Source organism: Neofelis nebulosa, chromosome 2 (assembly GCF_028018385.1).
Source record: "Neofelis nebulosa isolate mNeoNeb1 chromosome 2, mNeoNeb1.pri, whole genome shotgun sequence".
Taxonomy (NCBI): domain Eukaryota; kingdom Metazoa; phylum Chordata; class Mammalia; order Carnivora; family Felidae; genus Neofelis; species Neofelis nebulosa.
Genome location: NC_080783.1, coordinates 202,534,413 through 202,551,260, shown reverse-complemented (window position 1 = coordinate 202,551,260; position 16,848 = coordinate 202,534,413). Strand labels below are relative to the sequence as shown.

General features: G+C 45.0%; 1 protein-coding gene across 3 annotated transcripts in view; it reads left to right on the top strand.

Annotated features, from left to right (window-relative positions):
• The first annotated feature begins 1,397 nt into the window (after positions 1-1,397).
• DHDDS (dehydrodolichyl diphosphate synthase subunit) overlaps positions 1,398-16,848 on the top strand; it is a 33,478-nt gene continuing 18,027 nt past the window's right edge. For 2 of the 3 annotated variants that reach the window (XM_058718511.1, XM_058718509.1), the window contains exons 1-6: positions 1,398-1,531; positions 2,025-2,142; positions 3,826-3,942; positions 6,767-6,909; positions 10,290-10,406; positions 11,322-11,423. In XM_058718511.1, coding sequence (XP_058574494.1) covers positions 2,080-2,142; positions 3,826-3,942; positions 6,767-6,909; positions 10,290-10,406; positions 11,322-11,423 — 542 coding nt within the window. In that variant the 5' untranslated portion in view covers positions 1,398-1,531; positions 2,025-2,079. Of the gene's footprint in view, positions 1,552-2,024; positions 2,143-3,825; positions 3,943-6,766; positions 6,910-10,289; positions 10,407-11,321; positions 11,424-16,848 lie in introns of all 3 variants that reach the window. The other variant, XM_058718510.1, reaches the window with a different exon arrangement.

Sequence of the window (16,848 nt, the reverse complement as noted above, 5' to 3'; positions counted from 1 at the left end):
CTCCTCAAAGCCTTTTACAAATCTTAATTAATTAACCCCCTGTAGCACCCCAGGGAGGGGAATATGTGGAACTAGGGAAATTGAGGCCAGAGGAAGTAACACTGATTAGCTATACAAAAACGTTAACATTTTATTGGAGTGCAAGTGTGCTAGCCTTCTAATGAACATTGTATTTTAAAACATCTAGTTCCCCCACCCCCAAGGGAAGGATTTAAGAAGAAAAAAACTTGCTTGGAGGCATGCCATTTACTACACAAAGCGCACGGAAACAGCAGAACAAGGCCAAGAAATTACATATCCACTCCAGAGATTTCACGCCCAAAAGTCAAAGCTGACCATGGAAGCTGCTAAAAGCAAACTATTACAGGGCTTCAGCAAATGGTCTTCTGCAAAACTGAAGTAATCAGCTAGGCTGAAACTTAGCTCCCAGGACGCAAAGCAGGAAGGATGGAAAAGCTTAAGACTATTCATGGGTGGGTTACTCATCTCTAGGGCTTTCTTTGATCATGTGTGTTAAAAGTAACCCTTTCATCAGACACATGATGAACTGGGAGTTACCAGTGCAGTAACTCTTCCTTACCTTGTTCCTCGGATGAGACTACAAAGTGAGAAACTACAAGGTTCTTTGGAAATTGTAAAGTTGGGGTTTTTTTTCCCCCTGCTTTTCTAATTTTCAGAAAACTGAACTCAGTTCCTTTTGTGAGTGCTCAAATTCCTGCAACAGTTTTCCTTAAAGGTTTGGTACGGAGCTTAATGCCTATGATTTTTCTATCAAGGTTAATCGATGGCCTCTCACTTATTTTATTAGTCATTCTTAGAGCAGAGCTTTCTGGCCTCAACCCCATTTTGAGTTGCTCTGGGTAGGTCCTGAGAATCTGAAAATCTTAAAATATGAGTGCTTTAAATCAGCACAAAATGGATTGATAGTAAGTGGGTCTGTGAAACTGACTAGAACTAGGAATTTGCCAAATGATTAAAATCCACTAAACAAAACTGCAAACAGTAAATACAGGATTTGAAAGACATGGGCCAGGTCTCTAGGCCTTCCAGCGTGCGGGACACCGCCCAAACTCATTCCTCAGCAGTCCTAAACTGCCACCAGCGGCTGTAACGCCCTTGCGCTTCGGCATGGGGATCCCCGAATTCTCGCTCTTTAGGGGAGCCCGCCCGAGGCCTCCCGATCTGCGGAGAGATACAGACCTCTCCGCTCCCCGAGGCGATCTCGGCCCCGCCTTTCCCGGCCGGGTCCCCAAGCACGTGGCCCGGAACCCGCCCGCCCCACTCGGTCACGTGAGCGCAGCTCTTCCCCGCCCCGCCTCCGGGAGTGCGACTTTTGGCCGGAACGTTAGCACCGCCCCTCCTCCAAGCCCGCAGGCGCAGGGCCCGACACCGCCCATTGGGTGGCGGGAGGGGGCGTGTTCCAGCGCCCGGCGATGACATATTCTTCCAGCGCCACGTCGTGAGGAAGTGTCGAGCCACTGGAGCAGTCGGAAGGTTCCGGGTGGAGTGGAGCAGGTGCTGGGTTTAAGCGGTGAGCGAGAGAGGAGAGAGGTGACTGAGCGGGACGGGGGGTGGGGGGCGGCTGTGGGAGAAACAAAGGGGCTAGTGGAGGAGATGATTGAGGGAATGATAATGGGGAGACCTCTGAGGTTGGAGGTGTCGGGTGCAACCCCTGAAGGGGTTGGTGTGTTGGAACGCAGAATGAGAAACGGTCTCTGGGAGGATGGAGAAGGGAGAAGCGGGGAAGGATCAGGATGCAGGCACTGTGGTGTGGCAGGAAGGCGACTTGGATGTCCGAGAAAAGTCGGTGCGGTTTCCAAGGAAAAGAGGATAGCAGCAACGTCCACCAAGCCAGAACTAGAGAAAGGCCTCTACCCCAAAGGTCTCATTCGCTATAAACTCTGGGTGGTGAAGAGTTATAGGCTTAGACCAGTGTCTTTGGATCCTAATGCTGGCTACTCTGCACAGTCATCTGAAGCTGTTTGCAAGCTTTGGTGATTTGTTCTCTTTCTTGTTTATCCAAGGTTACCGGGCTGGTGTCTTCTTGTTCTGGGCTCATCCTCTGCCAGGGCAGGAGCTATGTCATGGATCAAGGAAGGAGAGTTGTCACTTTGGGAGCGGTTCTGTGCCAACATCATAAAGGTGAGCACCAGTTGGCCTGCTGGTTAGTTGGGTAATCTTGTGTCAAAACCTGTTATTAACATGGAGTAGTAATTCATGATGTTAAGTGGAATTTAGCAATGGAACCGAAGAGTCTGAATTGAAAGGTAACTTCCAGGTCTACGTTTCTGGCAGGTAATTGTCCTAATTTTTATGCTTTCAAGAACCCCAGGACCTCCCAATATCATAGACTGTTAGGTCTTCCTTACAGTTTGACGTTTGTTACTTGGAACTTTGATCTATTTTTCCTTGTACTGTTCTCTGGATGTAGATAGAATAATCTTTCCTTGATGTGGCAGTAGAAAATGATGGTTAAGAGTTTGGGCTCTAGAGACAGACAAACAGACCAAAAGTCCCAGTGTATCATGTATTAACCCTGTGACTTTATATAGTTGTTTTGGATGAAAGGAAACATAACACCAAAAATAGCACTCTGTCTAGCAGTTCTTAATTACTGCTATTACTGGGGCTGTTTTCAGCCATTTGAGGACTATGATCATTCCAGTTTCTACACCCCCTTACTTCCCCAAATCTTGCCTCTGCTTCTTCTCTAGGAATCTCAACAATGTTATATTTTGTCCATATAACAAGTTTGAGATTTAAGCCAGCCAGCCTGATTTTTGTCTTTCAACCACAGACTGTCAAGCAGTGGGTAGCAGTGAATTTACGAGTCAGCAAAGCCTTATACTAACCTCCCCCCGCCCCCCTCTCCCCCACATACACACTCAAACACACATGCCAAGTGATCTCAAGCAGGCAAGCAAGTAGAAAGTATCTTTTTGGGGAACTACTGCAGTCACTTGTTGGGAAGAACAAACTACATGATTTGACTGGAAATTTTTTTTTTTTTTTTCCCCTACATGTAGAGGACAAAGCCAAAACTGTTGGAGAGGTGCAAAGGAAGCAGTCAGTGAAGAGGCCCTAAGGCCAGTGAAATTAGGCTAAGGAGTGAATTTTTGCTGTGATAGACAACTAAAGGCTGCTATACGCCAGATAAGAAGTTTTGTTGGCCCCCAAAATGTCTTTTTTGTTTGCTTTGAAATGGCTCCTGACATTTACATTTTGATACAAGTCCTGATGCTTGGCTTCTCTTATGTAATTGGAAGATCAGTGACGTTGGGCCCCCATTCCTGTGTGGCAGCGATTGGATCGAGTGAATTCCTCTTTTCTGTGGAGGATACCCTTGCACTGGACCACAGCCATCAATATCGTTCCTGTGCCTGCCAGGTGGAGACACGAAACCAAAGTGGTGGTCAGGAGCATGTGGTTAAAAATGAGTTCTAAAAGCATACGGACCTCCGTGTGAATTCCCACTTTGCCTTTTCTTAGCTGTGTGACTTGTGGAAGTCACTTGACCTCTCTGAGACTTTTTTTTCCCACCTGTGAAATGAAGACACTGCTATTTACTTTATAGGTTTATATGAAAAAAAAAAAAACAAAAAAACTTAGATGAAGTATAAAAAGCCTAGCATAGTACTTGACGTATAGTAAGTGCTCCATATAAATAAATACATGCATAAGTAAAAGTGCTTAATACCCATTTATTGAGCCAAAGCACAGAATACCCAGTTCCCTTCCTCAGGGGGCTTTTATCATAGAACTCAAGCCTATCAGCTTGGGGTTTCGTGGCTCTCTGTGCCGATCATTTGTCTTCTCACTTCCCAGGCAGGCCCAGTGCCGAAACACGTTGCCTTTATAATGGATGGAAACCGTCGCTACGCCAAGAAGTGCCAAGTAGAGCGGCAGGAAGGCCACTCACAGGGCTTCAACAAGCTGGCTGAGGTGAGTGTGGGTGGCAGGGAACGGTCTATGGAGAACTGGACTGTAGCTAGAAAATCAGGTGCTGAGTTTGCTGTGGTTTGAGAGTACTTTTTTTATAGCTCTTTATCACTTGCTTGCTTGTTATGGGTCTCATATCAGCATTAACAGAAATCAAATTACAGAGTGAATCATCACAAAATATTAGAAACAAGAACAAAATTGACTTCCCTTACACCTTAGTGTATCAATAGTTTATAGTTTTCTGGGCCTCATCCCAGTCCTTGTAATATGTTCTAACGTGACTTAACATTTATAAAAATGACATCTGTATCTTCGGTAACCTTGTTTTACACGAGATTTTGGCAAGTCCTTTTCTAGGTGTATATACATAGGTTTTCTACCTATATGTTTTAATGCCTGTGGAATATTTTATCATAAGGATCTGACATAAGTTGTTTAGCTGTTCCACTATTACCAGACATTATAACAGTTCATTTTTTTTAATAATTTTTTTTTAAGCTTACTTGTTTTGACAGAGAGAGAAGGAGAGAGAGAGAATCCCAAACAGGCTCCACGCTGTCAGCACAGAGCCCGATGCGGGGCTCGAACTCACGAACCGTGAGATCATGACCTGAGCCAAAACCAAGAGTCAGATGCTTAACTGACATAGCCACCCAGGCGCCCCTTAAACAGTTCAATTTTAGAATAAATTTTTGAAGTGACATTTCTGGAACAAAGGTAGGGTGACTATACCTATCCTGATTTGCCTGAGGCCTTTTAATGCTTACACTAGGAAAAGTGCCAGACAGCCCGAGTCATCACTCTAAGCAAAGGTCATGGGCATTTTACAGTTATGTTTGTTTTTTGTTTTTTGTTTTTGAGCGAGCACAGCAGGGGAAGGGGAGAGAGAGAGGGAGAGAGGATCCTAAATGGGCTCTGTGCTGACAGCAGCGAGCCCGATGTGGAGCTTGAACTCATGAACTGTGAGATCATGACCTGAACGGAAGTTGGTCGCTCAACCGACTGAGCCACCCACGTGCCCCGTTTTACAGTTTTAATACCTGTTGTAAATTGGAAAACGTTAAATTTAACAAGAAGAATGGAATATTGTCTGTTGTTGTGAAGCTGACTTTAAGAAGAATGGAAATACGGTCTGGACAGATCTCAGCTTCCCAGCACAAGAACATGGCCTGATGCCAGAGCATTGATATTTTTGGCCTTGAGTGAGTGGCTGTGGGGCTTCCTAACACGCTGAGGTGGTCTTCTGGTTTGTTGACCCCAGCTTCTCTTTTGCGACTAAGTAAGAGGCAGATTTGCCTAGCGCCGAGGAGCTTACGGTCTGGAGTCGCTCAGAACTCATTGTAACCCTTGCTCTGCCGCTTCCGGGCGCTGTGGCCTGCAGCAGGTTACACAGCTTCCCTTTGCCTCAGTTTCTTCGTCAGTAAAATGAGAACAGCAGTAATCTCTACCTCCAGAGATGATGTGAGGAATAAACAAAATGGCACAGTGAAAAGCACGTAGCACAGGACTTAGCATAAAGGCAGCGCTCAAAAAGTTGAAGTTGTGATTATTAACAGCTATATTGACTCCAGTCAGTGGTAGGTTCTGATCCAGATGTGCCAGCCGAAGGGTGGCTTCCCTGTAAGGTGTGTAGAGCCTGAGCCTGTTCCGGTGTGAAGCTCTCACAGGTCATTTTCCCAAGGTGGCAACGAATTTCATGTATGTGTGTTAAGGGATTAGAAAGGCAGCTCTTCTGCTTTGTTTCTTCAAGTTCAGTTCTGATTGCATGTCTGTGTCCCCTGTGGAGACAGGCTCCCTGTCTCAACACTGCCGTTCTCAGCTCTAGTCCGCTCTCTGCCCTTAGTGGCTCTGGATTAGAGCAGCCCCAGGGGCCCGGCTTTACATAGGAGTTTCACTGCTCTTTTCACTGAAGTATAATTTCATCCGGTGAAATGCACAGAATGGGGGGGGGGGGGGTTGTGGTTGACAGTTGCATTTACCTGTCTAATCTGTACCCCTGTCAAGACAGAACATTTCCACCTCTCCAGAAAGTTTCCTTGTGCCCCTCCCTTCCCAGTCAAACCCTGTCCCACTTCCTCTTCCCCTCTTCAGGCAGCCACTGTTCTGATTTCTGTCACTAGAGTTGAGGTCTTGCTGTTCTAGAACTTCACAGAACGGACTCGTATAGTAGGGCTGTGGCCTTCTGACACATTTCATCTACTGTCTGAGCCTCAGGTTTTCTCATCTATAAAGTAAGCATGAAAACAGTCATGACATTCTCAAGGGGCTGTTGGGAGAATCGAATGAAATAATGAATGCGAAAACCCTTTGCAGACTTCACTGCTACACGGCTGTGCACTTGCTGCCTGTATTCTTAGAACTCATCAGCCTCTCAGTCTAATGGAATAATGAAGTTGTGCCGAGAATAATAAAACCTGGTGTTTTATATCGGTCTTCAGCCACCTTGCAAGGGATGGACTGTGCTCCTGTTTTACAGATAAGGAGACTGAGGCCCACAGAGGTTAAATGATTTGCCTACAGTCACATAGCAAGCGCATGGTGGAGTCTGAGACTAGAACCTAGAACTCTCTCAGTGAAGAGTTCTTTCCAGTAAACCAACAACACCAGCATAGCAACTCCTCACTAAGTTCACATTTTTCATATTCTCAAGTGGTGGCTTTCTACTTACTTGGTTTGCTATTCTGACAGAAACACTGGTGTTGTCCTAGCTTTACCTGGTTTGGGGAGGAGAAGAGTCTGCCTCTCACCTCCAACACTGAGTCGGGGCGGAGGCATCTCTTATTTCCCTTCCTTGTATCCTAGCTCCTTGCCTTCTCCCTCTCAGACTCTGCGCTGGTGTTTGAACCTGGGCATCCTAGAGGTGACGGTCTACGCGTTCAGCATTGAGAACTTCAAACGCTCCAAGAGTGAGGTAGACGGGCTAATGGATCTGGCCCGGCAGAAGTTCAGCCGCTTGATGGAAGAACAGTAAGATGCCATGGGATGGGGGAGTGTGTTCTTACACCACCTCCAGCCCCACACTGACCCTCAACGCTCTTACCGGAGGCTTATTTAGGGACCTCTAAACCCTTTTAATGTTAGTCAGGTCTCTCTCTCTCTCTCTTTTTTTTTTTTTTTTATGTTCATTTATTTTATTTTGAGAGAGAAAGAGTGTGTAGAGGAGAGGCAGAGAGAGAGAGGGAGAGAGAATCTCAAACATCTTCATGCTGTCAATGCAGAGCCTGATGTGGGGCTCGATCTCACAAACTACAAGATCAAGACCTAAGCTGAAACAGAGAGTCAGACGCTTAACTGACTGAGCCACCCAGGCACCCCAGTCAGGTCTCTTTGATGGCAAGCTAGTTTTTCTCCACCACCACCACCACCACCCCCTTTTTTAAAGGGGGCATTTAATTATCTGAGGATATAGAGGTATTTCACAAAATGCAAGGATGAGTATAGCCAGCCTCAGGCAAAACTGAAACCAGGAATTGAAATCCATTAGATAGCGCCTCTTCCTTCTCTCTGCATTCCACCTTTCTCTGCTTCAAGACAGCAGCCCAGAATGAACTAAAGCCCTTAATTAATACCCCACTTGCATCAGATTTCTACCCCATGACCGATAAACCGTGATCAGGGAGTAGCATGAGAGAAACATTGAAAAAGTCCTTTTCTGCCACGTAGTCATCCCTGAAAAGTTACTATATTGCTGTGCATGTTCTCTTGGAAGGGACAGATGATGTCTAAGAGGTCTTTACCGGGAAGAGTCAGTACGATTCTTAGCTGTCATGAAGTTTAAGCTTACTTAGGGAGCAATGCCAGACAGGGGCAGAGAAGAAGTTTGATGGAGATTATCTGCTTGAAAGCATGGAAGCCTTTCCAGCCAGGACTGTCCCAGAATCTTCATAACAGCCCTTTTCTGCCCAGCTCCTCCCATACCAAGACCAGGGAGAGAATAGAGAGCCTAGAGGACCAGTGGAGCTGGGCCTAAACAGTTTTGTCATCTCTGTCCCTGTCTGGGTCTGGTGGTGGGAGGGTGGCCGGGCTTCTCTGTCCATATTGGATGATGAGACTCAGCCAGAGACATTGCTTCCTGGTCCCCAGCAGAGCCTGTGTGGCTCAGAGTTCCCACCCAAGGGGCTGGGGGTGGTTCAGATTCTTCTGTTATTCACAGTAATTTCACCTTTAAAAAAATTTTTTTTAAGTTTACTCATTTTTGAGGGGGGAGAGAACAGAGCGTGAGCAGGGGAGGGGCAGAGAGAGAGGGAGACACAGAATCCAAAGCGGACTCCAGGCTCTGAGCTGGCAGTACAGAGCCTGGTGTAGGGCTTGATCTCATGGATCGTGAGATCATGACCTGAGCTGAAGTTGGACGCTTAACCTACTGAGCCACACGGAATTAGGTGTCCCTAATTTCACCTTTTTAAAGTGCTTATACTATGTGCTAGGTCCTGAGCCTAACATGTATTCTCATTTCATATTCACATTATCCTATGAGACAAATATTATCATCCCAATTGTAGCGAGGAGGAAAGTAAAAACCAGAGAAGCTTAGGTTTGCCTGCTGGGTCACACAGCTATTGGATAGGCAGAGCCAAGACAGACAAGATCTTTCCAACTCCAGAGCTGAGCTGTGGTCTACTACGCTGACGTCCGAAACACAGGAAGTAATCTTACAGTTCCTGAAAGATCAAAATACACGGAGGTAGAGGAGTTACTGAGGTCACTGTCTTCATTCAGCAGTAGAGGAAACAGTCTTAGGTTCTAAAGTCCTGGACAGAACAAGAAGAGATTTTAACAGTGGCTTTCCAACAATGTGCCCCAGAACCTCAGAGTTCTGAGCAGTGGGTATACAAAGAAGCCAGAGGGAATAGGGCACAGGGTGCCGGTTGGCATTTTACTTGTCGTATATATTGGGCTTCTGAGTAACACTTATTATGAAGAAAGAGCTCTTAGCGAAAAGAAGGTTGGGAAAACCACTGACCTAATTCAGTTTCATCAGTTGGGAAACAACCCTAGAATGAACAGAAGTGAAAGACTTACCCATGGTCACACAGCAAGCTCACGGCAGAACCGGGTTGGGAACCCAGATCTGCTGGCTCCTTGCCAGGGCTTTTGCCTCTCCTTCCCTATAGATGTCACTCAAGTCACCTGTCTGTGGCCGCTTCAGTGGATTCTCAAAAATAGGTGGTTAGATCTTGCTTCACCCTCGAAGAAAAGTGATGAGGGTTATAGAGTGGATAAGCTGTTAAGGTGTGGCCTTGCACTCTGGATCAGGGTTCTCCAGGACATGCCTGATACCCCACCTTACAGTATACTTCTTGCTATTAAGTTCCCATTTTCCAAACGCTAGTCATTGAGTTTCTCCATAGCATCCCCAGGTGAGGGAAGCTGGTTGGGTAACTGAATTCATGCTCACTGTGCAGAGTTTGGGAATTATGGTATGGAGGCAGTGAAATGCCATGATGAAGAGGACAGGCCCTGGAACCAGACTCCCTAGGTTCAAATTCAGCTTTCCACCCACCAGCTGTCTGGGGTTGAGCAAATAACCTAACCTCCCTGTGCCTCAGTTTCCTCGTCAATAAAAGGGGAATGATAGTGGTCTCTGCCTCAAAGGTTGGGGTAAGGGTGGGATGTGTGATGCGTGTGAAGCACTTAGACCAACATCTGGCACTTAGTAAACATAAACTTAATGTTAGATGTTGCTGTTATTAACATATTTCACCAGAAGGTACAGAAGTAATGAATAATACAGCTCCTCCCCTTGAATTTATTCTCCTGTCAAAATGGGACTAAGTACATAAAATGCAACTTGCCCACAAGGACACATGAAGTGGTGTGATGTGTGGTAAAGAATTTGGGTTCGGGTTCTCAAATCAGACAGACCTGGGTTTCTTTTCCAATTATTTTTTTAAGTTTATTTATATTTGTTTTGAGAGAGAGGGGCTGGGGGGAGAGAGAGACTCCCAAGCAGGCTCCTCACTGTCCGCGCAGAGCCCGACGCGGGGCTCAGATTCTCAAAATGGGAGATTGTGACCTGAGCCGAAATGGAGTCAGACGCTTAACCGACTGAGCCACCTGGGCACCCCAGACAGACTCAGTTCTTTCTGATACCGCGCTTGATGGCCGTTTGACCTTGGGCAGTCTCTGACTATCGTGCCTGAGCCTCAGTTTCCTGCTGGAGAATGGGGAATGTGCTGAACTCCTGTCAGAGTCGTGGAGGGGATGCAGTGAAATACTGCACAGAATACTGCATAGAACAGTGCTTGACACACACAGGAAAGCACTTAGAAACCGGGAGGTGAGTGTCATCAGTTTTCCAGCTCCACAGGCTCTCTGTTCCAACCCCACCTCCTTTTCCTGACCAGGGAGAAACTGCAGAAGCATGGGGTATGCATCCGGGTCCTGGGCGATCTGCATTTGTTGCCCTTGGATCTCCAGGAGCTGATTGCACAGGCGGTACAGGCCACCAAGAACTACAACAAGTAAGTGTTCAGATTTCCTCTGAGGGACCTGTATCCATCTTGGACTCCCTGCTACCTTTAAAGAGACGTGCTGGGTCTTTCTGGGTGTGCATTTGGTACAAGAGGCAAAGAGGGGTTTGAGATGCTTAGAGACTTCCTCCATCTGCTGCACAGCCCAGAGATGGTCCTTAATACCATGTTACATGTGCACATACGTAGTTTTTCATTCTCTTCCTTCATGTGTCTATCCCCCCGCAAGATATACATATACATGTATGTTTACATATGCACATGTACATAATAATAATTATTATTTTACTTGTCAGAGGACAGGGCGGAAATGAGGGCTATAGAGTGGATGAGCTGTGGATATGGCCTTGAGCTCTGGATCAGGGTTCTTGAGGACCGGCCCGGACTTGCCAGGACCTGATACCCCACCTTTGTCTACACTGTATCCCTGTCTCTGAAAACAGATCCTTGAAGAAATTTTTTTCCTGTTCCACTCCTTTAACCCATGAATAGGTTGATATTGGGAGGTCACGCAGGTGCAGAGGCGAGGAGAGTTCAGTAATCCAGACTTCATTATGTGTGCCTTTGGATTGTAATATGTGTTTGGCAGTGGATTAGTTTGCATGAGATTTGCCTCGTATTCTACTTTGCTTGTGCTAATATCACAGTAGATTACATCCTCTGAAAGCTGGTTGGCAGTAGGAGGGAGGCTCGTATGTGTCATTTAGTGTTCACCTTGTTACAAAACTAATGACATGGTCATTCTAAGAAAACGTGGAAAACACAATTCATCATCTCACCTTTCAGTGATAGCCATGATTGCCATTTGGTATTTTTTGCTCTTGCGGGGAAGCGGTGCCCCGCAAGCAGTGACTCCAGTCCTTAGTCCCTGTCCTCTGCTAAATTATTCTCGTCTTCCTTTCTCAGGTGTTTCCTCAATGTCTGCTTTGCATACACGTCCCGTCATGAGATCAGTAATGCTGTGAGAGAGATGGCCTGGGGAGTGGAGCAAGGCCTGCTGGACCCCAGGTACCCTTAGTTGTTTAGCGTGGTAACTGGTAGGGAAACCAGGCGTGTACTTCCCGCGCCATGTACTTGGGCCAGGAGTCAAATCGGGGATACATGTGGACAGATTTGGGGCATGATTCACCTGCCCCCCCTGCCCCCCCCCCCCATAGAGTTTAGGATTGGCTTGTTATAGCTCACTTCAGAATTTCTGTGTTCACCAAACACTAAGAAGCCCCAGAAAAATGGTATAACGGATAGCACGTCCGAGGCATTCACTAAAAAATGATGTTCTTACACCTTTAGCTAATATAACACTGTTATAGCTAATATATATATATATATAAGCTATATATATCTAATATATATATATATAAGCTATATATATATATATAGCTAATATAACACTGTGTGTTAACTGTACTGGAATTAAAAAAAAAAAAAATAGGCCTCCATGGGGCGCCTGGCTGGCTGACTTCGTAGAGCATGAGACTCTTGATCTCAGGGTTGTGAGTTCAAGCCCCACATAGGTGTAGATATTACTTAAAAATAAAATCTTTAGAAAAAAAAAAAGAAGAAGAAGAAGAAAAAGACATCCTCCTGGCCCTTTGGCAGTGTTTTTCCTAGAATGATTTTTCAGGAACACAGCTTGTTGGGGGGTATAGTCCTTAGGTCTCTTCATATTACAGTTTCACGCAAGACTCAGGTATTTTTCGAAAAGAATATTATTCCTCATAAATAACATGTGAGATCCTAATTTCTAGAGCTGGAAGTCATCTAGCCACTTGGTCCCTCTCATGTTATTATTAGTGTAACTTTTGGTAATAATATTAATAAACTAATAAGAGCAAGAATAAAATAACAGCAGAAAGAACCCAGGCAGTGTGTAATGTGCTGTATTTCATTCAGTCATTAATCCCCTGTGTGAGAGCTTTGAGTGTTTTACTCCATTTTATAGATGAGAAAACTGAGCCGAGCATTAGAGTGACCTTCCCCCAGGCTAGTCTGCCGGTCAGCGCCAGAGGTGACTCCTTTCTAATGCTGTCTGATTCCAGAGTTCTTGTCCTTTACCTCTAGCATCTGGGATCTTGGGACCCAGGAATTTTCTGGATTCCCTTCTTGGGGATAATTTGATTTACCTGGGAAACTTAATTAAAAATCAAAAAGTTGCTCAGGGAGAATAGAATTAGAAGAAAAGGAAATAGGGTTTTTGTGGGGGCTTTTTGGTGTTTTTCTGTTTCTTGGTTTTTTTTTTTTAAATGTTTGTTTGTTTTGAGCAAGAGAGAGAGAGAGAATGAATGTGTGCAAGAGAGCAGGGAAGGGGCAGAGAGAGAGGGAGAGAGAGAATCCCAAGCAGGATCTGCACTGTCAGCACAGAGCCCGACTCAGGGCTTGATCTCACGAACCCATGAGATCATGACTTGAGCAAAAATCAAGTCAGACACTTAATAGACTGAGCCACCCAGGTGCCCCATAAGGAGACAGATTTTAACATTATTCTATAAATCCTTTTCCTTTCTAACAGCTGGGTGGTCTTTCTGTGCCACATAGTTCATTCATTCAATCAGTCATTTATTCACTCAACAAACATTTTAAAAGTGCCACATAAAAGCCGAGCACATTGTTGTACAGAGGGAGTACAGTGGTAAGAATAAAAATACATATTTCCTGTTCTCAAGGAGCTCTTGTAAAGGAAACAGACAATAATCTATTTTGCACATTCATATACAATTATAATGGTGATAAACGCTATATGAGCATTGGCGTATAGTACAAAAAGAATTTATAGCAAGAGGAATAGACCTGGTAGGAAAGGCTTTGCCAAGGAAATAAGTCGTGAAAGAAGGAAGGAAAAGCAGTAACTGGGGACAGAAGAGGTAATGTGAGGAGTTTGTCAGTTGCAGAAAGGCTGTTAGAATAATTTGGGTATAGATTACCCGGAATGGAACTGGGGGGGGGGGGGGCGGGTGGAGGAGGAGGAGGAGGAGGAGGAGGAAGAGGTCGAATCGACTGCATGAAGTGTTATAGATAAAATCGAGAGGCCTTAATGGACTGGGTCTGGGGAAAGGATGTGTTATGAGTGACTGCAGGGTTTTTGACTTCTGGAACAGTGCAGAGTGGTGCCCTTCCTGTGCCACAGACCCCCGAGGGCAGATCCAGTATGAGGAGGAAGGTCAGCAGCGTGATTTGGGATATATGGTAGATGTAGAACATAGCTCTCAGATCGACAGTTGTGAGGAGGGATGGGGACTGGACATATCAGTGTGGAGGTCATCTGTGAGCAGTTGGTAACCGAAGCAAAGAGGGCATGAGTACATTGAGGAGAGTCTAGAGTGAGAAGGAGAGAGGGCTGAGAATGCAGTTCCGAGAAACTCTAAGCTCTGCTGTCTGGGTAGAGGAGAGTGAGCCTTAAGGAGAAAAGAAGATGAGCCGCCAGAAAGGCAGGAAGAAAACCAGGCAGTCAGTATTACAGAAGCCAAGAGAAGAGGGAATTGGTTGGTGCAGGTTGGGAGGGTGGGAGCATTGGTGGGAGCAACGGGGTCGAAGCCTGTAGAGAGGTCAATTAGGTCGTGGATTGAAAATGAACTGTTGGGGGGAAAAAAATGAAAATGCTGGTTAAGTTGGCAGAGGGCAGGCAGGAAGATGAGATCTGTAAGAAGAAGAAGGATGTGTGAGTAGATGCACGTGCATTGTAATTTTCTAATTCTTGACTTGTGGGGTGATTTCATAGTTGTTCACAGTATTACTGTGTTTTACAGTGAATGTTTCATTTAAAGAGACAAATGTTGGGGCACCTGGGTGACTCAGTCAGTTAAGCATCCGACTCTTGGTTGTGGCTCAGGTCATGATCTCGCAGTTCGTGAGTTCAAACCCCACTTGGGACTTTGTGCTGACAGCTCAGAGCCTGCTTGGGATTTTCTCTCTTTCTCTCTCCTCCCCTCCCCTGCTCACTTGCATAGTCTCTCTCTCTCTCTCTCTCTCTCTCTCTCTCTCTCTCTCTCTCTCTCAAAATAAATAAACTTAAAAAATAAATAAAGAGACAAACGTTTACGCTGCAAAGAAAGAATGCTATTTAGCAAGTAGATTTGTATGTGTTCACGCCCCGAACTAGAACCTGATCTTGCCTCCTAGTTCAGTGTATTGATACTCAGAACATATTGCTATAATCGCTGACCTTTATCCTCTTCTTCTTGCCCCATAAGTTTTCCCGTATTTGTTTTCTTTGCCCTGCATGGCTTAGTAACTTACCTACATGGGATTAGTCAAGCAGACATGGCATGGGCTGGGCAGGGTCACCAGGGTAAGGAGGCTACAACCTTAGAAGGCTTGGTGTTCTACTCACACTGGGCCGATCAGAGCCCCGGTACACACATACTTTTACAAAGGCCATACATGTTCAGAGATTTGCAAACTACTAGATATATAAAGGTGAAAATTTAGATCTTCCAGGATCCCACTCCAATGTTCCTGGCAATACTTTGATTTTAAATATGTCTTTCTAGCTCTTCCTGTATGCTTAAGTATTTGTGTGTGAGTTTAATCAACGGAGTTGATTTTTCCCATCAAACTGTGACAATGTCTACTACTTGTGAGGGGTTCTGGGGTGTTTGCAGGTACGTCATAAAAAAAAAGTTATTTTTAGTCTTTACTTTTAAAAATTTGTTTGATTTAAGTTTATTTACTTATTATTGAGAGAGAGAGGAAGCGCACAAGCTGAGGAGGGGCAGAGAGGAAGACCCAGACTCCAAAGCAGGCTCCAGGCTCTGAGCTGTCAGCACAGGGCCCGACGCAGGGCTCAAACTCCCCAGCTGTGAGATCATGACCTGAGCTGAAGTCAGAGGCTTAACTGACAGAGCCACCCAGGCGCCCCTCAAAAACTTTTTTAGCCTATAAGCTCCTCACATTCCGAAAACCAACATGTGTTTATTTCTGAGATCTGTTTTCAGTGATTCATTCATTCATTTATTCAAACACGTATGGAGTCTCTGTCCCAAGAGGGTCCTATGCTGGAAGAGCAAGAATACAGAGATGCGTGTGTCAAGGGGCTTGCCCTCAAGCAGCTCCACAGTGTGGTTCGTGTACACAAATGAGTAATCCACGGTGCTGTGTACCACAGTAATGGATGCACAGGGCACAAGCTGGTGCTGACAAAAGTAGTGATCAGCTATGGTTGGAGGTTAAGCCAGAGTCATCTTTTTAGAACACAAATCTAGTAATGACATAAGTATTTATAACCAAAGAAATCACACTGAACACTTTGCAACCCGAATCATGCTGTGTTCACTTGATGTTGTAATATGAGCCCTTTTCCATGCCTGTTTGTCTTTTTAATGTTTATTTTTGAGAGAGAGGGATAGAGCATGAGCGGGGGAGGGGCAGAGAGAGAGGGAGACACAGAATCCCAAGAGGCTCCAGGCTCTGAGCTGTCAGCACAGAACTCGACGCGGGGCTTGAACCTACAAGCCATGAGATCATGACCTGAGCCTAAGCTGGTCACTTAACTGACTAAGCCACCCGGGCGCCCCACGTGCCTCATGTTTTCAATAATTTTTCAAGTTATTTTTAATGGCCGCAGAATATATCTTGCTTTAATTTACTTAATCATTCTAGTTGTTGGTTAGGTAGGATGTTTTTAATTTCTCCTTATTACAAATAAGACTCCAACGAAATCTATAAACTTAACTCTTGTCAGCATTTTAGATGGCTTCTTCCAGATTTGGGTCTGGATGTGTCCATTTCGCCTTATTCTTGTCAAGCTTTTTTTTTTTTTTTCTTTAATGTGAACTACTCTAATTTTATAGGTGAAAGTTGGTATTTTACTTTATTTAATAGAGATGACTTCTCGGGGAACCTGGCTAGCTCAGTCAGTTGAGCATGTGACTCAGGGTCGTGGGCTTGAGCCCCACATTGGGTCTAGAGATCACTTTCTAAAAAAATGTATTTCATTTCATTTGACCCTTAAAACAACCTATAAGTAGGTAAGACAGATTTGCCCATTTCAAAGATAAGGGAGTAGAGAAATTACCTGGATTATACAGCGTCTCAAGTTTCTTAATTAGAGGATTAAGACCATGCTGCTAAGACAGGACTATCAGATTATCAAGGAAATCTGAATTAGAGCCCTTCGTTTTGCAAGTCATAAGTGAATATCGTTTCCCATATAATGTTACCAAAAAAAAAAAAAAAAAAAAAAAGCTCCCTCTGATTTGCAACACTCTCTCTGAGAGATGAAATGACTTACCCAAAGGCACACTGCTGGTAAGTGCAGAGTCTTGTTTTACATACTCTGCCCAGATCTCTCTTTTTCACCCTGCTCCTGGAAGAATCTTCCCACTAAGAAATTTTATTTGCTAGACCCTTCCCAAGATACAAGTCTTACCACTTAGAGATTCCAAATTCTGCCTCTTGGTGCTTGGCAAGGACCAGTAAGCAGTGTTCTTGGACCCAG